General features: G+C 37.4%; 1 protein-coding gene across 2 annotated transcripts; it reads left to right on the plus strand.

Annotated features, from left to right (window-relative positions):
* Positions 1 to 1,808: 1,808 nt before the first annotated feature.
* On the plus strand, positions 1,809 to 24,551 carry LOC113018242 (GRB2-associated-binding protein 1-like). Of its 2 annotated transcripts, XM_026161305.1 has the most exons (14): positions 2,377 to 2,408; positions 8,725 to 8,794; positions 11,385 to 11,513; positions 12,495 to 12,660; positions 13,566 to 13,758; positions 15,353 to 16,032; positions 18,229 to 18,311; positions 18,447 to 18,556; positions 19,352 to 19,641; positions 20,003 to 20,074; positions 21,526 to 21,622; positions 22,085 to 22,214; positions 22,499 to 22,633; positions 22,922 to 24,551. In XM_026161305.1, exons 2-14 carry the CDS (start codon positions 8,777 to 8,779, stop codon positions 23,105 to 23,107), a joined length of 2,289 nt encoding a protein of 762 aa, XP_026017090.1. In that variant the 5' UTR covers positions 2,377 to 2,408; positions 8,725 to 8,776; the 3' UTR covers positions 23,108 to 24,551. The 2 variants fall into 2 exon arrangements, with proteins under 2 accessions (XP_026017089.1, XP_026017090.1); XM_026161304.1 differs by lacking the exon at positions 8,725 to 8,794 and having other exon boundaries at positions 1,809 to 2,408.
* The last annotated feature ends 303 nt before the right edge of the window (positions 24,552 to 24,854 follow it).

Below are 24,854 nucleotides of genomic sequence, written 5' to 3' on the forward strand. Positions count from 1 at the left end.
CCACTGAAAACGCTACGTCCAGATGAACAGAATCAACTTTTGGAAAATTATCTGTGCCATTTTTTTTTTAAATATAAAGCCTTCAGATGGTTCAAAATGCTGCTGCTCGCCTGCTAACCGGTACCAAACAGAGAGAGCATATAACCCCAATTTTAGCCTCTTTACACTGGCTCCCTGTCCCCTACAGGATCCAATTTAAACTCTTACTTTTTGTTTTTAAGTCACTCAACGCCCGAGCCCCCCCCTACTTGTCAGAGCTCCTCTCTGCCTATGCTCCAGGAAAACCCACGAGATCTAGTTCAAAACTATTGTTGTCCATTCCACGGACTAACCTCAAATCTCGTGGTGATAGATCCTTCTCTGTGGCAGGTCCCAGACTTTGGAATAGTCTCCCCTTTAATATTAGATCTGCTCAAACTCTTGAGCAATTTAAATCTTTACTAAAGACACACTTTTACGCTCTGGCTTTTAACACATTATGACCCAAGCATTTTGGATTTATCTGAATTAGTTAGTATTGTTTTAATTCTTCTATTTTATTGTTTCTATTGTTATTATTGTATTACACTGTAGTTTTTAATTTTATTGTTATTGTTAAGCACTTTGTGCAGCATCGGCTGTTGGAAATGTGCTATATAAATAAATCTGACCTTGACCTTGACCTTGACCTTCTGTTTTTTTTTGTTTTTTTATGTCAGTCAAATTACTATTAACAAAAATAATACATGTACTTCAACTGCAATATAAGAAAGGAATAAATAAATGAGCAACATATAAAGATAATATTGACAATAAATCAATTTATGTGTACGTTTTGATATGAAAAAAGTTCAATTATAAAAAAATAATTACTTAAGAATAAAAAAAAATTAAGGTATAATTCAGGAAATATTCAAGCCATGTAAACTGAACTATAGAAGAAGTTCATTAAGTTTAAGTTATTTAGGGGTTCAATCTGATTTTTATGTTTAAGGCTTGAAGTGGAGAATTGAAATTAACATAGTCATTTTACTGATCAATACATTTAATTTAGTATTAATTTATTATTGATGACACAATCTTACTTTTGACAATTTCACAAGAGAAGAAATTGAAGAAAGTGGACTTCATCTAGTATTTAGACGGTTTGAGTCTTTCAGCACTGGAGGGTGCTGTAGCCTCTCTTTTACCAATATAATATATTTTAAAGAAGTCTTTAATTTCAAGTGTACTTGGAATTCTGGAAACTGATCAACTTAGGGTTGAGCATAAACCTTAAACAACTTTGAGTGCTCTTTCACACAAGATACCTGGAGATACCAAGGTACATGGATTAATATATAATCATCAATAGACCCCAAGGTTGTTCATAATGGCTGTTGAGCTGTTACTGAATGTGTGCATCTTTTTTAAGTAGAAATTTAAAAGAAACAAATACATGCTGTTGGAGGAAAAAATGTTTTTTTCTTGTTTTGTTGAACACGTTTTCTTTTGTTGATATCAAAGGTCTCGTCTGTCATAGTAGACCCATACTCATGCTTATTATATTTAGAAATCTAATTTATCCATCAGTTTATTCAACTTATGTCCATGCCATGTTCACTTTATATTAAAGTATACATCTTCCTTTTCCCTCGCACATTTTCCAAAAAAAACTGCATCCATATCCACAGGGGGAGTTTCCTGTTACACAGAGCAGGAGGAGAATGGGAGGAGTGATGAGGAGGAGGAGGGAAAAGAGGGTGGAGAGGAGAGCAGGAATGTCCGAGCTGAGGCATTGTGTTCAGTTATCGCACAACCACAAAAAGCGAGAGAGTGAGAGAAAGGAGGGAGGAGGGAGGGAAGACTGACTGCTGGGAAGTTGAAGCTTTCTCAAAAGGAGGTGTGACTCAGGCGTCGACGGGTGAACAGAAGCTCTTCCATGTGTGGATAGAAACTGCTCAACTGATTTATTACAGCAGGATTTTACTTAAAAACAGACTGGAAACCTTAACTTATTAAAAGTCTGATTGACAAAGTGGAAGCCTGACCTGCACATGTACAGATCAACTGACTGGATCTCAGACTGGTGTGAAGCTTGGATGCCTTGTTTACCGATTTAAAGCCAAAGCAGCTGATCTCAAATCTGGTTGGATTTGATCATTGTTAACAAAAAAGAAGACTTACTGAAAGGACTAATGAACCTATGTGACATTCGATTGGTTAAATGTACTTGACTGTTGGAAATTCATGGTGATCAACTGAATGGTTGCCTGCTTTGACACATTACTGGCATCCTGATCAACTGAGGTCCATCTGATTGGTTAATTGATAATTAAAGAAGCGCTGCTGGAGCCATATTTGTTGGCATCGGGATGAGCGGAGCAGGGGACGTGGTGTGTGAAGGGTGGCTGAGAAAGTCACCCCCAGAGAAAAAACTGAGGCGCTATGTGAGTATTTTATTTGAATTTGAAACACTTGAAAAAATTAAACATACAAAAAACTGTGCACATGTTCTGTATATATATATGACTCATCTTTGTGATGTCCAGTGTGGATATATGAAGTATCCTAAAGCTGTACAAAGATTTTTAATCAGGAGTACAACTGCAGAAGTATTACCAACTGTTCATGGAGGTTTGTCTCTGTAGCATTTAATTAAGTTTAAAGATTTGTCTCAGTTTCATCAGTGTTTACACAGTGAGTCATTTCCTACAGTTACACACTCTTGATTATAAAACAATAAAAAACATCCATCCTAACACAGCTGTCAACTAGACAGGAAGCAACACTGTAATGCTACTTGACTTTGTAGTACCACATTATAAAATACAGAGAATATTATTTGTAATTCTACAAAACTGTCTATGGTTTACACCATCCTTCACATTAAGACAGCTGAGATAGGCTCCATCACCACCATGACCGTGAACTGGATTTGCAGTTAAGAAAATAAACGAATGGATGAATTTTTATTTCTAAAAAATGAGAATTCAGACATTATTTATTTGACCCCATTCAGAATACAGCTAATACACAAGCTAAATCTAGAGAAAAAGAAAAACAGCTTGATTGTATGCTATATTTTTAGCACAGCTACAATATTTTTACTACAGTTAGCATATTAGCGTGCAAGCTAGCTGTTTGTTTATTTCAGTAAATATGCAGACTTTTAATTACAGCTAGCACAGCAGTCAATATCCTTAAAGTGAAATCTGTAGCTGTTTTGTATTTGTATTATATTGTAAGACAATTTATTTTTGAGTCCTTTCTCTATAAATTTATGTAAAATGCATACATTGTTACATGAATAAACCCAACAATGTTCATCATTAATCCCATTATCTTTGAAAAAACAAAAACAAAGATGTGACACAGATAAATACCAGCCACTGGTATTAATAAAGTTTATTTAAAACGGATAAAACTCAGTCAACAAGGCTGATCCTTAGCTGATATATTAGCCCTACAAACTGACTGTTATACAACTTGTCATTGGAAACATAACTAACTTAAAGATGAGCTACAAAATTGCTGCAATGTAACTTGTAATCTGATAAACATGCAAAATGAACGAAGTGTACAGTTCTAGCTGCTGTCAAAAGAAACAACTGTTTCTAATTACATGTAAGCCACAAAAATGTTATTTAGCATTTTTCAAATCCCAAACCTGACAACGTGGCACTGTGCCTGTAATGAATACCAGAGACTTGGACCAGTTTTGTTTTTTCCTGTATTCTCCTTCACTATGTAGAATAAGTGGAAGGATGGATTCATGAATTCATGCAAGTTGGTGTGTCCAGTTGCACCACAGGCTGCTTTATTCCAGTAAAGAAGCAGCTTAGGCAGTTAGGATCACATGCATGCACCACATATTTGGCATGCCTTACCAGTGAGTTGAGCTAATCTCATCTCTCCGTTCCATATTTTCCCTTGATGTTTTATTCTTTCCATTTCTAAAAAAATGTTTGGTGTGCCTTTCTCTGTGTTTCTCTTTCATTCTTGTGCTCTCTCTTCCTCTCCTATTATCACATGTTTTCCTTTCCTCCTGCCCCCCCCCCCCCCCCCCCCCCTCTGTCTTTGTGTGTGTGCAGCGGAAAGTGAAGGATAATAAAATAGGTCAGAAGAAAAAGTGATAGGAAGTGAAGCTGCCTTCAATACCAGAATATGCTCAGGGAAAGCTGAACAATTTCCAGATTTGAACCAGTAACTTTTTATGTGAGAACACGGGCCCTCTGAAGAAATAGCTGAAGCAGAGCATCACTAAAAGGCCGGGGAAAAGCACAGAGAAACTGTGCCAGCACTAATTAGGCAGACTTCAATATTCTTCTTAGCTGACGTCGATAGACCCATCGCAGCAGGGAACATTTTTTAGGAGGGAACAATCAGATTTCAAAGAAAGTCGAGTGCTGGAGTTGCACTTTCTTACTGCTTGTTTAAAATGAAGGAGACCGTGCAAATCCATTGGAATCAAAGAAGAAGAGCTGGAGGAAAAGGGAAAAGAAGACAAGAGACGAAGACGCAGAGAGGCGAGACGGCAAGAAAAAGAAAGTTCCAAACAGACAGACCATTGTTGAGTCTGTGTATATATTCAGTCATGATGGTATATACAATGAAATGTGTGCAAAGAAGCGCTGCATGGCCAGCTGTGCCTCTAATATCAACACACTCACACTTAAGCACACAAACACACACAGTCCCCTATAATGGAAGAAGCAGACAGTTTGTGTGTGTGTGTTCATGTATAGTGGGTAAAGTTCATGGAGTGTACTTCGTCACACACTCCCTGCTCTGTTGAAAGCTGTGTGTGCGTTATGTAATAAACCAATTACACTCAGCTATGCCTGGTTGGACGATGAGGGCCTTCCTGAAGATTTAGAAGATTTGAAAACACACGAACACACACACACACGTACACAGACACACACACAGCTACACACACACACACACACAAACGAACACACACTCTGGAAGCAAACCAGGGATAATGATGACGTAAATTTTGAAACCTTGAGTACAATAACACATGTTTTACACATACACACACACACACACAGAAGGTCAAACACAGTTGAAGAAAGAGTTGGGTCTGCAGAGGCCCTCTCTTGGATATGTATCACAGTGTGGATACCTCCAAAAGTCCTGCTCTCCATCAGAGCAATGGTGCTCTACAGACAAGTTCAACACCTTGCCTTGAAAAGGTTTGAATGAAGAGCTCTGATTTCATGCGTCCCAGCACCACAGATGCTCAAACACCACTCAGCAGCACCCACAGAGTTGAACGTTACTTAGCCACAGCCTGTAAAGTATGTAGCATTTATGGCACTCGGTAGGATAATGGGATACAATGATCTATCTAAATTGCTGGTGTGAATGGCTCTTATATTTGACATTTATTCCACTCCATTATACGGTTGCATCCGATTAATGCACAGCTGGATGCTACAAGGTCAGTCAGCCATGGTGCACCTGAAATGTTACATTTCACCTCGAGAGCCCTAGAGTTATTCATGATTTCAGTTTTCCAAGTTGAAAAACTATTAACCTATGACTTAAATGAAATACAGCAAAGCCACATAAAAAAGCTAATTCTGTTTCACTCTAATTTGGGTCCTATACCTAACATTTGTTCAGTGTATGAAACTTTAGGCTTTAAATGGGCAAAGGAGGAAATGTTTTATTTGGAAGCAGATCTGAATCACTGTGTTTACAGCTGTGAGATGGGGCGTTGACCTTAGCTGAGGACATGCTCTCTGGGGCAATTCTAATTTCTTTCTTTTCTCCTTGTTGGTTCTGCTAGTAATATTGAGATCTGGGAATGACATGGGCAGTGATGGGAATAACGGCCTTACAAGTAACAGCGTTACGGAGTCACTTTTTTCAGTAACGAGTAATCTAACTAATTACTATTTCTATCGTTACAACGCCGTTGCCGTTACTAACACGAAAATGCGGTATGGTCTCGTTACTATTTGTCAACAAACAGACGGTTGAAGCTGTGTTCAGCTTACCGCATCTTATATCAGTTGCATGGAAGTAGCTGAAAGTAATCTGGACGCTACAGCTTTAAGCAGCTGCACATGCTCCCGCGGACGGCAATCACTTTCAGGTTGACGATTTCTTTTTGGCATAAGAAGTGTAGCTAGTGGACAAAACAACCGCATGAGTTCTATAGCAACATGACATTTGGTTGTTTAGGAAGAGGGGGAAGTTTTAGGAGTGACGGTGAGAGAGCGAGAGAGAGAGAGAGAGAGAGAGAGAGAGAGAGAGAGAGAGAGAGAGAGAGAGAGAGAGAGAGAGAACGACGGCAGAAAAAGAGAGAGAGCGAGTCTTGAGATGTTGAGAGATTTGTGATGTTTAGTGTGTTTGCAGTGTGTAGTTAATGTGTTGTCTTGTGTAGTTAATGTGTTGTCTTGTGTAGTTAGTGTGTTGTCTTGTGTAGTTAGTGTGTTGTCTTGTGTAGTTAGTGTGTTGTCTTGTGTAGTTAGTGTGTAGTGCTGTGGATAGTTTTGTTTGTGTGTCAGAACAATGAGGCGACTGCTGTCTCCAGGTAGAAACAGGAGTGATACACCTGCTGCTGTGGACAGAGATTATTGTTTTGGAGTGGCACAAATAATTTGTGTGGCATCTTATTGAATGAAGAACAGCCTGTTGTTCTGTAAATAGTTTGAAATGGTTATTTAGAAAATCAAGGTAAAAGGTAAATGACTGCAAATAACTTTGTTGTTTGCAAAACTTGTGCATATGATTTTAAAATTGACAATTTATATTTGCATTTAAAGTTATGAAATATGATTCATTAAACATGTTTGTGGTTGTTACACTAAAAAAATATAACTTTTTCTGCTCAGATTTTATGTTTTTTGTCTGATTTTAGATCAGTTGTGTTAATACAGTATGTCAAAATGAAAACTTAACTGTAAATTCAGACATGTGAGGTTGTGCTGAAAAGGATGATACCAAACAAGGCAAAGTAAATAGTTTTTAAGGGTAAAATGTGGAGGGAAAATCAAAAGTAGTTAAAAATGGCCAATTGTACCCTGGACCCCAGAGGGCTAAACATTTTTTTTAAAGTAACGTAACAGTTACTTTTCAAGTAATTAATTACTTTTAGAATCTTGTAACTTAGTTACTAACTCAGTTACTCTTTTTAAGAATTAATTACTTTTTCAAAGTAACTTGCCCAACACTGGACATGGGTGACAAGCACCACTAAAAAATGAAGCCAGTGACTGAAGAAAAGGACCACACTGAAATACAGTTAAGGCATATTTATCTGGATTAGAAAGCAAACGTAAACAGGAAAATTACCACCAATTATCTCTTGTAATGTTTTCCTTTGCAATCTAAGCTTAACTTCTTCCCAGCGTGACACTTCAAAGACCATCTGAGGAAATTCTGAACAACTAATAGAATGAAGTTGCTATTGGTCAAAGTCATCGATCCATCCTGGTACCTACTGTTTCACTTCCATAGCACAAAATAATCTTATTTCATCATATCTTGAAATGAACTGTTTACCCCCCAAACATCAAATTCAAATACTTTCAGAAACAATTTGTTAAATACGCCAGTCAAAAAAAACTTGAAGCTGACTAACATTGCATCATAGAAAGGGACAGTGCGTGGAAGCGGGGCCACCAGTGTTTACATCCTGTTACACGAATCATAAGCCAGGACCTCTATTAGTGGGTTGTAGATGTACACTTCCTTCTGTACAGTCATACAGTTAAAAGGTGCAGTTCAGGAGAAAGAAAACAGTTCCTTCATGAAACTGTTCTCTAGAAGTTTTTTAAAATATATTTTTGAGGAATTGGGTCTGATTTGTGGTAAGAAGTGCTGCTGCTGATGTTTTACATGTAATTTAGTTCTATTATATTTAAAAGAAAGCAGACATCTCCAAAATTTGGCAAATGACACCAAGCTAGATAGATTTTAAAAAAGGACGCCAATGTGTTTCCATTTAAAACCTCTAAAATCTATGAAGGAAACTGAGGAGCCTAGCTTCTTAGCATATTCATTTACAGCCATGTTCAAAATATTATTCATCTAAATTTTGTTTACGTTGAAATAAAGCATTTTAGAATAATTTAGTCAGGTTTTTTTTTTTTAGTTTTTCATAAATGAAACTGTCTGCAAGTGACTGCAAACAAACAGAAAGTGTTTTAAAGTCACATGTTTGCAGTTATGAGAGCTCAGCACTAAAAGGAATGAGAAGATTAGGGATTACAGATGAGAAGATGAGGAACTGAACAGCAGGAATATTGTTATTCAGGTCTGGTGTTAATTTTGGCTTGGAGACAGGATGGAGGAAGTGTTATTTTAGATCCATTGTGCCCTTTTCCTGCTGAGGTCAAAGGTCAAAGAAAGAAACCAAATGAAAGGAGAGGAGGAAAGAAGCTGTTAAAGGAAAAGAGGTTATCTTTATTACTTTAGGTGGATATAAGGCCGCTGCATGGGAGCTGTAGGTGATAGAGAGGAAATGCACAGTGCACAGTGGACATAGGCAACAAACACAGATCAAAGGTAATGCTATAAATGTTTCAGAATAAATGTTGTCCATAGAGGTTACACTTGGGATCTTAAATATAGGAGCAAAAGTATAAACTGGAACAAAGAATATCAGTAATTGTTTGTTAGTGTGTCTATTCTGACCACTGTCTTGGTGATGATAGCAAAGTAGAAGTACAGTTCCAAATAAATAAAATATGTGAGGAAATGTATAATTGGTTGCCATTGTGCTTAAAATTTGATCTTTTTCATCAGATCAGCAACTAAGAGGACGATGAATGGACTGTCCAAATTGTGAAATCAGCAAATGTGGAAAGTAATCTATGTGAGTGAAGAACAGATGTTTCAGAATGCTCTAAATGTTGGTCTTAGACATGTTACTTTCCTACCGTTGGCCTTAGTATAGTAGCCTTAGCATAGTAGCATGCATACCTAATATGGTCATGTTAGCCACACAGCTGGGACTGTGAGCAAAAAGCCCCACCCACCGCCATTCAAGCTTTTTTTTTCTTCTTCTGATCAGCAGCCAATCTGAAGAAAGTTGGCTTAAAGAGGAAGGGATAAATAAGAATTGTTTTGAGCTTGGAACCATGCAAACCTACTCTAGAGTACAAGAATAAAAAATAATAACTTAGAAATGAGCACAATAGATTTCCTTTTATTAAGAAGAAAAAAATCTCATATTTGTAAAACCTTACAAAGACATGGAGACAGTCTTATCTCTTGTACTGTGGAACAGAGGAAAGCAAAATGAATGATGCCCTAGACCTGTCACTGCATGGCAGGCATGATGTGGGGTAAATCAAAGTTCAGCTGACCCAATGGATGCAAGAAAAAAGAGGGTGTTTGTAGGCATACAAGTACAAGGATATACTAGCGCAATAAGTAGAAATGCATGTTGACAAACAACCTGCTCACTTTTCCAACCTTCAAAAAAGAACCATTACTACAGGACATCAAATTGTCAGTGAGTCAAGGCAATAATACCAAAGGAAAACTTTTATTCATTTCTGTGATGTCAAGTGAAAAAATCCAAAGCAAAATTAAAAAAAGAAAACAGTATTTCACAAACTGGAATAAGAATAGTATTTTTGATACTTTGGTATCTGATTATTGAGAGTCACATCTTTAAAATAAAACAAAACACCAAACACACTTTTTGGCCACTGAAAAAAAATCATGAATATGAAGACAATAATGAAGTGAGTTTTTTCTTCTAATTAAAGTTTTAAATCAAAGTTTTAAATAAAAAAGTCTAAAGAAATGCAATAACTTGGTAGGCAAAATAAGTTATGAACTTGTATAACAAAACCATAGACTGTACATCAAAAATAAATGGGTTTTCTAACAAGACTTCAAAAGTGCTCAGGACCACCTGACAAAATTGAAGGCCAATGATCATAATTTACAAGCCTAAAATCGTTTTTTTTATTTTTTCAGAATCACATGAAACTAATGATCAAGTGTTTATTAAGGGTCGTAAATCACTGTATTTTATTATAATTATATTATTAAATATATTAATTCTTTTAAATTAAAAACATAAATAAACCCAATGAGTCAGTACATAAAATCAAGTCCAAACTGAACACCAATTTAGTTTGACAAACAAACGCTTTCGTACAATGTTGAACTTGTTGAAGTTTGCATGTCAGGTTGTAAAAGAAGTACTTATTGCATAATAACAACATTAAAATTTGATTACCTTTTTATCCCTTTAAAACTAGTGTGTTTCTTAATCTGGTTGCTCCATCATGACTTATTCTAGTAATAGCCTGTGTTACCAGGCACTTAAAAAGGATTTTGCAGGCCATGCTGGTGAGTGATCCAGTCCGCTGCAGCTTGTTCCTGTTACTTTAATTAGAAAGAATCAAAAAGTATTTTCATACTAGTTCTGCCATGTTGCTGCTTTTATCTCCCCAGCACCCAGCAGATCATCAAACAGCTCGAGGGAGACAGTCAATAAACACATGCTCATACTGCCATCTCCCACCGGCATTTCCTGTTCAGCTATTTCCTTTTCCTGTCTGGGTTTGAAGAAAAAAAGGTTGAAATGTGTTTTGCCATTCATTACTGTGCGCTTTGATCAAACAAGCACACAAACACATAAACTCCCGCTGAGGCTCAGGCCCGAGGAGTCCATTTTATTTTGTTGAGAAATAGTTCATGAGGATCAGAAAGAATGGATTTAGCTTGTCAGGCCAACACAAAAACATACACACACACATACTGTATTCAGCCTTTTAAACAGAAGCATAAAACTTGTTCCTGTGTTTTAAATGGCATTTGTTCAACCTTTGTAAGAAAAATCTCAGGTTTCTTTAAACTGAAAACCTGAGCCCTGAATGTGAAACTGTGCATTCACGTGTCCCTGTACTGTTATGAAATTTAAATCCTTATTTATGCTCTGCTTCACACCTTTAAAAAAATATCATGACTTCTCTTTCACACTCTGCCTACACACTAATGGCACAAACGCACTGGTTGTGAGTCATGTCTGAAGTATGAGATGCCTTCCTGTGGATCATTTGTTGGAGATAGACCCTACCTGTAATGCCCAACACCTGATGCCAAACGACCGGAGACAAGTGTCAAACATTTAGCAGTTCAGTGGACGTAGGCGTGTGTGTGATGTTTAGTTAGCATTCAAATTCACTGAAGTGTAAAACTTAGGACATGGAGGAAGACAACAGTATTGCGTTTAATGAGTTTGTGTAACGGAAGAAGGACAGAAAAAAAAAACTTCATATAATCAATAACTCACTCAGGAAGAAGACTGAAGTTCAAAGTCCAAAGTAAAAGTCTCAAAAAGATCTCAGCAGTTGGCACACAGGGGTTGAGTGCTTGCATCTTGTCCTGAGATTATTTTTACACATAAAAACCTTTTTTAGTAATAAATCTTTTACTCTGTCTAGGCCTGGAAGAGGCGCTGGTTTGTGCTGCGAAGCGGTCGACTGAGCGGAGAGCCGGACGTTCTGCAATACTACAAGAACCCGCATTCCCGTCGGCCAATCAGGAACATCAATCTGAATCTGTGCGAACAGGTGAGATGACAGATATATTACTATCTCACCTAATGTTGGATTTATGTCTTTAAACATTTTTTTTTTTGTAAATATGATCTTATTTGCAAAATAAAGAGAGAGTGTGGCAACACAGATTTTGGTAATAAAATCAGTTCCTGAATTTTCTTTATGAGAAAAGAGAAAGTTTCTCTTATTTCAACTTTGACTGATCTTCTTTTCAAGTTCCTTTCTTTGAGCAGTGCAAGACTTGTAGCACAGAACTACTAATTATTAGATTACACCGAATCACACACTGTGAAAGTCACAACACTAACATTGGTTTGGTAATAATACTAAAAAGATTGTGTTGGCATGGCCACACATGTCTTGTGTGCAGCATAAAATGTGATTTATTTAAGGTGGTTTCTGCTGAATGATCTTCCTTTGACACATCGGAACATTGCAGTAAAGTCGAACTTTGATAGTCTGTCCACAGGGGACGAATTCTTGGCGCACAACCTTGGGATTGTCAGAAAATAGATCATTGTTGTGTTCCTGACCTGGTACAATCAATTCAGGTCTGGACATTGGGGACACTTTGATTAAAAATTGCTGTTGGGCCAGTGATCATTAGCATAATGGTTGAATTACTTTGACACGGACTGTGATATTTTGTTTTTGGGAAAGTTTGAAATTACAAATCCGCATGCCTGAGTGTCTTCTAAGATGCAATCCAAACATAGCATGTGTGTTGGGACTCGACGGCCCATAGGGGAAGGTTGACCAAATTTAAATTAGGTATGATTTTTCACTTTTTGAGAGACACAGGGAACTTTATGATCACATCTCATAATTTATTTTTTTTCTTTCAAATTCTTTTTGTTTGTTAAATGCCAATTGAATGTATGTATATCATGTACATAGATACTCAACTATGTAAACACTTACACTTAATAAATCCTAAGGGTTGCTTGACTGTTTGACAGTAACAAGTCTGCTCCATTTCTGCCTCTCCGTCAGGTGGATGCTGGCCTTTCTTTCACAAAAAAGGAGCTAGAGAGCAGCTTTGTTTTTGACCTCAGGACAGAAGAGAGGATCTGGTACTTGGTGGCTGAGTCTGAAGAGGACATGAACCGCTGGGTGACATCCATCTGCCTGCTCTGTGGCTTCAACCCTACTGATGATGGTATGCTAAATATCCAATTATTAGACAAGTGAAAAATGCTCCGTGTACCTTTCTTGTTTTGCATTTGAAGTGGATGTTTGCCTGCGTGGGCTGTGGTTGAGTCAGTGTGAAAAGTAGGAGGAGGAGAGAACATGCATAAAGAAAAGTAGACAAGTATGCCTTCACGATTGTGGCTGCCATTGACTCAGACCTGTACAGCAATACATTTAAACAATATAAATATTATGATATTGTTATAGCAGCTTGCCCTTGTACATTTGAACTTTGTGTTCACACGTGAAATGGATCCTTTGAGTTAAACAGTCTTATTTGTGTTTATAATAGATGGATGTTTTATCAGAGGTTTCATATTCTGAATAAATTTGATATAACAAATATAAATTTGATTTTTTGATATAAATTTGATATGATACAATGCAACAAATCAGTTATTTTTTTTCCATATGTTGACTGTAAAATCAATGGTTTCTTTGTAATTAACATAGATCTCTTTAGGATTAAAGTTATAGAAAAAAACATGTAAAAGAGCTTCTGTAAATTCACACATGAAGTAAGTCACCGCTTTACTAAACATCTATTGTAATGCAATATAGTTTTTGCATCATCAATACTGCACCACACTCCAGTTTATTAAGGTTTTCCAATGTTTTGCTCAGATAATCAACAAATGTATGTTAATATATAACATATAAATGATAAATATATTGGTAGCATTTCAATAAAATGCACTTCAGCACAACAGGAAGAATAACAAACTGCTGGTAAAATATGCATTAAAAGTATTGAAGTGGCGTGCCTAATAAACTGACATGACAAATACTGGCTGAGCTTTGGGACCTTTGAACAGATTGTCTATAAGGTTTTTAATTCCTGAATTAGCTGATTTATTTTCTTTCATTGTACAGTTCCAGAAAGACCTCTTGTCTCCTCCTCCACCTCTGCAACATCTATGACCCCAGTCAGTCACACCACCACCATCTCTACGATGACAGGGTTAGTCCCACCACCATATGACCCGGTGAGTGTGCGGCACATGGAGCCTGACCGGAATTCAGAGGAGGATTACCTGTGGTTATCACAATGCCAGAGTCACATCAGGTAAATAAATGAACACAAAGATACAATAAGACAAAAAAAAAAAGCCTAGTCATTAATGTCTTAAAGCTCATTTTCCCAGCTTAGTCTTAGACCAAACATGTTTTCTAGGAGGTTCAGGCTTAATCCATGCCTGGCAAACTCTACATCTCGATTAAGATAGATTAAGTTACAATAGGTTACGGCCAGATTTTTTTTTCACCTAAGTCTAAATGATTTCCAACTACTTAGTGAAGGTTATCTGGTGAATTTGTCTGTAAACAATTTAATCCTCTTTTAAGGATAGTTTTAAAATATCATAGAAAGATATTTTTCTGAAGATTTAACTTTAATTAAATAAGCAAACATGTCATAGATGGAATATCTCCAACATGTAGTGGATGGAAAAATCGAGATACAGAACACTTGAAACAAACCTGATGGATATTGTATATATAGTATATTGTATGTATACAATTACAATATTGTTAGGGTTTTCTAACTAGACATCGCGAATGTATGAGGGGACATGATTGTGCAATTGAGGGCCATTGCTCATGAAATGACTTGTCAATAACTGAGTAAAAAATTCCCAGCTTCATCATCCTTTTCTACTTCAGTGCATTAGGACCATAATCTACAAGTTAATCTTCCATTCAGTATCACTTGAAACTCACGATCGAGACACTAAACTCATCAGGAAACTACTGAAGGTCATAGATTAAGGGATCTTATGGCCATTTTCCCATAGATTTCTATGCACCCAGAAGTCTTTTTGCATTAATTAAGTTATTTAACTTTGAAGGTATACTTAGAATTCCTAATGTGTTAATAAATCCTGTTGTTAGCAATATCATTTAAGGTAACAGAGCAGCGAATTAACTTTAGACGTCTTCTGAAGCCTTTAGAGTTTCGCTAAAATTTTAACCTCATAGAAAGATTTGCAGTTTCTGTAAAAACTGAGTTAAAATGCCAAAATGAGTCCAGAATCTATACTTAAACTCTAACAAAACTAATAAAAACACAATGATAGAAAACAGAATTATAAAAGACAGCCTGTCAGATCTGCAAGCTTTGTTTAATATATCTAGTTAGTTTTTGTTTTAGTCATATTATTGCTCAAAACAAAATCCTAAAAATGCAAAAAAAACTTTTCCACTCTGACTCCAGTTCCACTCCAGTTCAGACTAAAGAGAACCAGCTGAAGATAAATCAGCGAAACTACCAGAGTTACAGGTTCAGACGTGTTGACTCTAAGAAAGGGGATTTGAGATTTATCTTGGATCACACCCACGGAAAAGGTTGACTTCATGAAACTTCATGGGAGAGTTCCTCAGAACAGCACAATAAAACCTATTTTCCTCCTCAGTTGGAAAATGTTTGATCTTTCCAGACACGTTTAGTTGTTGAGGTTTGAACCCAAAGCCTTGAGTGGACTATGATGGGAAAAATCAACAATAATTTTAATGCAAAGAAAACCTTTCTATTTTATTCGTCTTTGTTTTTGACCAAAATAAACAGATAAACTATACAACTTAATAAGGAAAAAGAAAAAAAGAAAAAACAAACTCTTTTTATTCAAGTCTTTTTGTTGATATCTCTCTCTTTCTTTTTGTAGGGCTCCTTTAGGGTCATCCACATCTCTTGAAACTGACTACAATGACAACCTTTACCCGCCTCCCTCTGCAACCTCCTCCTCTTCTTCTTCTTCTTCCTCTCCTTCCCTCCTCCCCAGCAGCCTTCCAAATCCATCCTACTCCTCTTCCTCCTCTTCTTCTGGCTTTAGAGTGGTCCCTTGGACAGTCACTGCAATGTCGAGCCCTCTCAGCCAGTCTTTAGATGCCAGCACAACCCCTGACTCCCAGAATCGAGCTGGCAGACCCCGCTGTCACCCCTCTCCGCATCCCAGAAAGCACTCCCTGGATTTTCACCTTCGTCCAGTAGCAATACCTCTCAGTGATAATGTGCACTCCAATGTGCATCCAAGCACACACTCATCCACCACTAGTGGTTACCAGATCCCACGTCCAGTATGCACTTCACAACCGCCGCCCCCTCGCCGCCCATCTTCTACCCCTAGTGTGGACTCCCTAACCCAAGCAGAGCTTCATGCCTCCACCCCTACTCCTCCTCCGCGCCCACCAAAACCTCCTGGCATTGCAGCCCAAGGAGAAAGCTCAAAGCTTGCCACACTCCCCCGAACTGCCTCAGAGCCAGAGAGGAGGGATGAGAGTGTGGATGGAGGAGGACATCTGCCAAGGAGCAACACCGTCACTACACCAGGATGCATGCATACAAGTAAGGAGACAATACTGTCCTGACATTGATAATTCAAACAAATAATCCTTCAGATTTCAATGCCAAAACCAACATTTCATTCATTAGATTTTTTATTTTTCACACATTCAACAAATCAGATTTAGGGAGTTCTTTAAGGAGCCTTTGAGATGCCAGTTGATGCATTTTATTTCCTCTTGATTAACGTCAATACACACAACACCTGAATATGAATAAACATAATGTGCAAATAACAGACGAGAAGATGTTTCTGTCTGTCTGCAATCTGAGTCCCACTGAGCTGTCAGTTTGAGCTGGCATTGATTACACATGGGTACCTAATCTTTGTACAGAGCCAAAGACAGACAAAATGAACCTGGTAGTTTTCATGTGAACATTTCTTTTCTTCAGTCTTATATAGTGACCAGCAGAAGTCTTGATCTAGTTATCTCTTATCTGGTATCCACATGTTCGGGCTATAACAATAGCTCTAAAAATGTAGTTGTTGTCAAAACAAGTCGACCTTCTGGCCGGTGTGTTCCATGCTGCATTTGGATTCAACCAGGCTCGCTGTTTTTGACATTTTATAGTCCTTGTGCTAAGCCAATCTATAAGTTCTAGCTGTAGAACTAAAGATAAATCAGTGCCAGTGTAAGGCATTGATTTAGCTGCCAAAATGCTTTACCGTGTGTACCATGTTTAGTGGATATTAATCAGCTGTATGTAACTTAGGCTGCAATTTAAAGCAGGATAGGTTTTACACAGCAGGTTCATTAAGGTTTTATTGCTGCTGCAGGAAACTTGTGATGTAAAAGAGACTTTATGAATCTGGAGACTGACAGCGTTGGATGGTAATTCTCAGTTGGTTCTTCAGATCTTTTTGTTTTAATTGCCATTATGCAAACTTGTAATGATCCAGGTTTCATTATGTTTTATTGTAGCTGACTTTTAAAACTAAACAGTTTTAAAATTTGTTGCTCTAAACAAAGTTACTGTGATGTCACTTCTGGATTTGCTGGCTCTTACTTTGAAGGCTTTTGGTGTTTCGAAACCTGATATGAGGAGTGAGATGTAGATATGACTGAAACCCTACGGAAGATTGTGATCTCATGCTTTTTTTTCATCAGTTGAACATAAATTTAATGCTGTATTCAGAGAGATAGAGATAGACCTCCCTTAATTTAACAAACAAGTCAGGCTGTTTTACCACTAATTGCCCTGCTAGTTATTAAAAATAACGCAGCTTTAATGCACGTCACTGGATTCATTTTTCAAACCAGAAGACAATGTTCTTGTTCTTCATGAATTTTATTGAGATAGCATTTTTTTTCTACACTTCTAAAACACCAACCACTAACATTTTTACCATTTTACATTTGTCATTAATTTAATCACCAAAGTGTCAGATTCAGAGTAATAATCCCACAAAAGGTGCAAACTAATGAAAACTGGTTCACATGAGAACACCTTCTGGTACCAGATGTGCCTACTTAGTAATATTCAGAGACAAGTTCATGCACATTAATGTTGTACTCAGTTCAATGCTAAATCTTTTTAGGAGGCTGCAATCACTGTTTGCTATCTGATTTTTAAACCTCGTACCTGAGGGAGATTATGCAGAGCTAAGAAGCTTTGTTGTGCAGAGCTAGCAGTTCTGAGGGATTATATTGTTACAGCTGAAACTGTTTGTGCATGATTGCTCCATAATTTGATTCATTAATCAAACGTGAACTTTGCCCAACAACAGCACAAGGAGATTTCTTTTCTTTTGTTTTTTTTAATCCACATTCTCTTTCCAGTTCTATGAAGTTTCCATCATAAAGAAACAGCTGCTTTCAAGTATATCTAAGATAGATTCATGCAAGCTCAGACTTGTTATTTCATGCATGTGGTTGTCCCACCTTCTTAGATTACCCGCCATGCGTATTCAGTTTCACATTTGGTCAAACCCACTGTACAAATGCTGTTTGTGTAAATGCGTGTCAGCAGAAGTCTACGATCTGCAAAGGTATACAAGTAGTTGGCAGTTTACTGGAAGAGCTTTGCCATTGGAAAGAAAATCACTTTCACTTTCACATCTGTAGACAAAAAACAAAAAAAACAACAAAAAAAAACAGCAAGAAACAAATAAATAGAAAGCCAAAACAAGTTTGTCTGTTATCATTGAACAGAGGATTGAGCTACTCATGGATTTTGTCTCAATACTTTCTGTTTCAGGTAGCGACTCTTTTTACATCCCTCGGTCTTTGTCTGACAGAGCAAGCATGTTTGATTTCAGTGAGAGCTTTAACAGCTATTTTGTAAGTTGAAACCTCCAAAATAAAATAAATGTTAACTTTGAACGACTATTCTATCTTTTATCTCTTTCTGTTTTATCATGGATTTATAATTTTACAATGAAAAACAACCTGCATTCTTGATCCATTCTTTCTCAGTTTAACAAAGGCATGGTCCCTCTGGGTAGTGTCTGTTCTGAAGATGATGATGTGGATGAAAATTATGTTCCCATGAGCGCTGCCACCTCTGAGCCACCGGTTGCACCCAGGTCTGTAAGAATTACGACACGTAAAATAAAGATTTCTTTCTTAAAATCAGCCTCTCAAATTGTCATCTGCATGATGAAGCTGTTTTAGGTCCTCTCTCTTTAAGATCCCACTTCGTGAAATTCCACTTTCTTCTAATAGGCTGCCCCTTACTTTGTAGTACTCAAGTGGATGAATTGGCCAAATCTGGCACATTTACATAGTTCATGAGCCCTTAGTAGACTATCAATCAAAGACGCACAGACACACAAACAACTTAATGTGAAAAAAAATACAGGTATGACAATATTTCAAAAACATATTTGTATTGTGTTGAAGAGCTATCAAATGAAGATGAACACAGTTCAAGGTGCAAGGAGTTGATGTAACCTTTATTTAACAAAGCAAGTCATAAAGACTGCTTTGTTAAATAGCAGTCTTTATTAACAAATAAAAGCCTCCCAAGCAAACACACACTGAAAAAAAACACACACCTGCTGATAAAACACTAACCCCTGGTGGTGGCTTGATGTCAATCAAAATTTTCAGAGAGTTGTTACAAAAGGCACCTTTAATCTTTGGACTAAAACACAAGCTAACATCACCTCACATGTAAGGAACTACTTATAACTATTAGTAACTACTTCCCTCACATGTGCTGTACCAATGTACTAGTAATGTGACGTGACAATAAATTTGATTGATTTGATAAACCTAATGACAGCCAATGCTGTGATGAAAAGAACATCTGGGACATTTGAAATTGGAATTTACAATTCAGTAACGTTAATTTCTGATTAATTTTATTCTTCTTCCAGAGTGCCTCCACCCTCAGACCCCTCTGCCCAGCTCCAAGAAGGCAACTACGTCCCTATGACCCCTCTGACATCTTCATTTCCTACACACCCCACCACTGTCATGACCGACATGGCATCTCTCGGGAGGCAGGTGCCTCCCCCTGCGCACATGGGTTTCCGTAACTCCGCCCTGACTCCCCTTGCTCCTCTCACTCCGCCGCTCAGGAGAAATACCATGAACACTTCTGCTGGAGGCGAACAAGAAGCCGTGCCCCCTCCGATCCACCGCAACCTGAAACCACAACGGAGAGGTTAGCGGAAACTTAGTGGGAAATTAAGTTTTGTGTTAAATTTAGTATCATTCTACTGTGAGAGCTGGAAGCTGTAACAGAGCCTTGATGTAAAAAAAAAAGAAAAAAAAGAAAAAAAAAGAAAAACTCCTTACCTTGAATTAAATAATGTTCCCTTTAAAATATTTTGTATTTTCAAGCATTTTGGTGAGTTGTAAAATTCACCTAAATAACCACAAGCATATTTCTAAGGAAATGAACTAGAGTTTAAAAACCAGATTCTGTCTGTTCATAGTAAGCATTAATGTAGCATTAGCTGAGTTGCTGTTGCAGCACTCTTTGGTAAATGCCATCTGTTTTGCGGTGTTGCGTGTCTCTGCAGGGGTTTGTGCCAATCAGCCGGTGGACAGAAATGAGAGCCAAACTCCTGAGGAGCTGACAAATAAAACAAGAGGTACAAACTACAACACACATTTACATCAACACTTAGTTTTCTCTTGATATTTAAGACAATATTAAAATGATATGGCTGAATAATAATGAAAACAAATAGAAAAATCAAAATTTTGCCAAATATTTAAAATTCTAGATATAAAATATTTGCTAAGCATCAAAAAGTAAACATTTTGCATGATCAGCGAACAGTCCAGCAGAGGTGGAAGATGTAAAAGAAGCTTTAAAAAATGATTCAAAGTGTACAAGTGTAATCACACCAGCAGAAGCTGATGCATCTACTGAAGCAAGTAAATGCAATAAAATATCTGAACCTTAGAAGCCATGAAAAACACTGGTGAAAGGGGCTTTCCATCAGAGCTTCTTGTAATTACTTCCCACTTCATGATTCCTCTTTTTGCTTTTACTCAGCTTGTCTTGTTCTGTAAAATCACATTTTGTTGTTTGTGCTGACAACTGATTTTTTTCTTTTAAATTGTGGTTTGAAGACAATACACCCACTTATAAAATGAAACAGTTTTCAAACTTTGACCCTAAGCTTTCTGTTCCTGAAACACTTGGCTGTTTCTCCTCTGTGGTGACTCTTTCTCCCCCCCACCCCCTCAATATCTGTCATTTCATTTTGTTTTAATTATTCACCTGCTCCCACTTTGCTCAACAAGCCTGCACTACAAGAGCACGACAGCCACACACACAGCGACACGAACCAGCTGCTGCTTATAGAAACGTTCACATTAAATTTTAAAGTCTTCACAGTCAGGAAACTGTTTCTGGACACGCAAGGAAAAATCCCCCACCTGATTTTACTTCCTATAAAAACTTTATTCTGTTTTTAATTACAATAATAAACATTAAAAGCCAACATTAAAAGTATTACAAGGATGCTTTGGCACCGTTTACAGTTTTTAGTTGTTTTCAAAGAGTGGTTTGTCCAGATAAAAGCAAAATTTCTGTCAAATTTGTCATATATGTGACTGCTGGCTGGGTCACACATTAGATAGTAATCTGTCTTTGTTTTTTTTCCTCAGCCTGCAGGTCTGCGTCAGCCTGCTTTCAGTTGGTCAATACAGCAATAAAACAATGAAGTACACGTTTTCACTCAAATCACCCAAATTCAACAGCTGAACTGAAAAAAAAGGGGGTTTGAAATGACTCAGCAACTGAGGAAGACAATGAATATATTTAAAAAAATCAGACCTCAGGTCTTACTTTTTTATGTTAAACTGTGAAATTTTTCAAACTCGAGGCTTAAAATAAACAATGCAATGCTCTTTTTTTTTTTACTGCTGACTAAACAGCTCTAATCACAGATATAAAGGAAGGACAAGTGGAAATACAGTTTTCTTGTTCTCATATCCTGAAAACAAGCAGCCCCTATTTGAGCTAAGCCTTACATTATTTCAAACTGTAATAAGTAAAGCCGCCCTTTTCTCCCCATCTTTTGTCACCCAGTAAAACCAGCTCCTCTGGACATCTCTTCAGTGCAGCAGGACTGGCAGGAAGTCCCCCCTCCAGTGCGCTCGCCTGTAACACGGACCTTCACCCGTGGGTATGTTTGTTTGCGTGACATGATCACGTTTACTGCAAGGTCAACAGAAAACTACAGAACACAAATTTACTGCCTGGAACGCTTTCAGAGTAAGAGAGAGGAAGGATGTGTTAATAGCTGAGCAGCAATCTACTGCCACCCTGTGGTGCTTAAGGGTTACTACAAGGACTTTTAGATCATCTTACAACAGCAAGATGTTGTAATTTAAGTTAATAAAAGAAGAATGGAGTAGAATCAGTAAATATAAATACTAATTAACAGTAAGTAGTTACTCTGTAGTAAAAACTACAAAGTAAAAGTTTTCTTTACTCAGCCATCAATAGAATAAATATTGATTGATTTGTCTGACCAACAATCTATAAGTCAGCAAAATTGAGATGAAGTTTTGCTTTAAAAGCAAAAACTACCTAATCTTAAATCATCATGTAAGATTCATTTTATATTTATGTGTTTGTGTGACAGACCCTCCAGTCGTCGGACGGTCACGCCGAGCTCTGCTCACAGCTCTTCACCGTCCTCTGATTCCGATGACCCAGATGACAACTATGTTGCAATGATGACCTCTAGCCTCAGTTTCAGTGCCGGCGAGCAGGTAAAACACACACATCTCCCCTGTTTTGTTCCATTTTTTCACAATGTTCCAACTATTCTTGCTTTCTTTTTCCCCATTTATTCTTCTTCATCTTTTATTCTTATTATATTGAAAACATTTGGCTCATGTTTGGTTATTTGGGGCATTGTTTCCCTTCTTTCTTTGAAATATATTCTAATACCTGATTGTGAGTACCTTCCATCTCTCTATCATGTCTTAACATTTTTTTCTTTCTTCTAGATTTCATAACTCCTTTACTAAACTCTCTACGTTACGGTTTACAGTCTCTGAGACTTATGATGCACCGAGCTTCAGAGGGCGGAGTCAACAGCCCTGTGTTACGACGAGCCAGAGATGACAAGCAGGTGGAGTACCTGGACCTTGACCTCCACACTGGACAATCAACACCAAGCAGACAGGTAAACCATCTCTCGCTGTTTCACTCTGTCATTCCACATGAGTCATAACATTCAATTAAATGTGCTTTTATTTCTTTTACTGTTATACTATATAGCATATGCATTATTTAATTAATAATTTGTCATCAGATATAAATAATACATTTTGACTGTGATCATTTTGTCTGACCACCAGAGGGCACCAATGGATTACTTTCGTTTTTCCGAGTAAATAATCTAAAAAACCCCAAAAACCCCAAACTCCCAAAAATCATATAAATCTTTCTCATTGTGTTTCTGTGCAACCAGAAACGCTGCACTGGAGAAGGTTTAACCGGGGGCAGTGAGCACGCTGGAGACGGCGAGGATCAAGCACGAGGCCAGCGTACACGTGTGGACTATGCAGTGGTGGACCCCAAAAGGACCAAGGCCCTGAGGAGCACGCGAGAAGCACGGCATGCCGGGAGGATGTCTACGGAGAAGAATAAATTATGAAAAACGCACAAACACACACACAAAGTTCAAAACGTGCTTCTTATCCAGGAAAAGAATAAATATAACTGCAATCCATTGGTGGACAAAGTGACTGATGGACTGTTATAATCTTAGAATCATTACGTTAATATCAAGTATCTACTTAGGAAAGTATTCACATCCTCAGACTGTTTGGCAGATCTGTTAAAATGAGCTTGGGGCATGCAGGAACCATCTACAGCCCAGTATATCAGCTGATATACATCCCACTGGTAAATATCGTATAGGGCTCATATTTAAGTTTCAGCACAGCTAGAAGCCACTTCACTTAAATACACAACAGATTACTCTGGATTTTTTTTTTTTTTTTTAACAAAGGTATGTTGATGATGTGAATGCCTTGATTGGCAGGTCTTGCAGTTAGTCATACAAAGCTGTTGTCATTAAAACATGAATATCAGATAGTTTAACTAAGTTATTATATAAAATGTACAGTAGTTTATAGTAACAGTTCCTTTTTTTATTTCCTCTCCACACTACAAAACCACACCACACTACCATATTTTATTATTTAGTTATTTTATATAAAATGAAAAATTTTCCTTGGTTATTAAAACCTTCAAATACCCAGAAATCAAAGTCACATTTGCAGAAATAAAGGACATGACCCTATTCTCTAAGATGACTTTCAGTGGCAGCGTAGAAACCCTTAGAAAAGGCAAATATTCTTTGAATTTTAGAGTTTAAATCACCAGCAGGCATTTGAAGATAAAAAAAATCTAAAAATAGAAATGTATGTTAAGCAACACAATGTCATATTAATATGCGCGAATGATCTGTCAAAGGATGGTGATGATTCGACACAAAACTGCCCCTTTCAAAACCACAGGTCGACTTGTCAGAGTTTTTGGAAAGCCCGTTTTTACTGAATGGAAAACACCACACTTTGAATAGAAGGCAGGGCAATGAGGAAATGCAGTCTTACTCAGATCCTACATAAGCAAAAAAGAATATAACAGCTGCTTCTCTAGAGCACTGGAACTTCTTCATCTACTTCTATTCAAAACAGGTGACAACATCACTTATTTCTCCAGGGTAGTTTTTGCTGCACCGTAATATAAGTAAGATTTCAGTTTTGCTTAAAATCTACTGAGAAAAACTGTTTGACTTGTTTTGTGCTGTGATATTTTTTTAAGCCAAAAATCTCTGGTGACTTTAATTTTGTATGTCTATGTTAAGTTTCCCTAACGACATGCATTAGTTAGATTTGCTCCTCTGAGGGAGTGATAAACGTGGCGGGAAGTTTGTGTTTTCCTTGTGACTAACACACAGTTATTTTCCAGTGTATTCATCATCGCGATGTGAAGCCTTCTGTCAGATCCTGTCTGTCCAGATGATGGATATAATCTGTTAATGCTGATTTATGTGATCGTAGTAAGAATGGAATAAACACTATACATCACTAGCAGGGCCAGGGCCTGGTGTATTTTTCATTCATTTCCAAAGAACACAAAATTGTTCAAAAACTAAAACAGTGTTTTGACAATCAGGAGAAAATAACGACTCACTTTATCAAGTCCAAGTCTCAGTGAGATGCCATGTATTTGTATAATTCAAAGACAAGACACAGACAAAACCAGCGGGTGCACATTTTGCTGTAACCACTGCAGCTCCATATTCTGAAACTTCAAGATTAGCATACATGCTGCCATGATGGTGGCCTATTTTTGGAGTCAGAAGTAATCTTATTTGGATTGGAGGATGGATT

The sequence above is a fragment of the Astatotilapia calliptera genome, unplaced genomic scaffold (genome assembly GCF_900246225.1).
Source record: "Astatotilapia calliptera unplaced genomic scaffold, fAstCal1.2 U_scaffold_5, whole genome shotgun sequence".
In the NCBI taxonomy this organism is placed as follows: Eukaryota; Metazoa; Chordata; class Actinopteri; order Cichliformes; family Cichlidae; genus Astatotilapia; species Astatotilapia calliptera.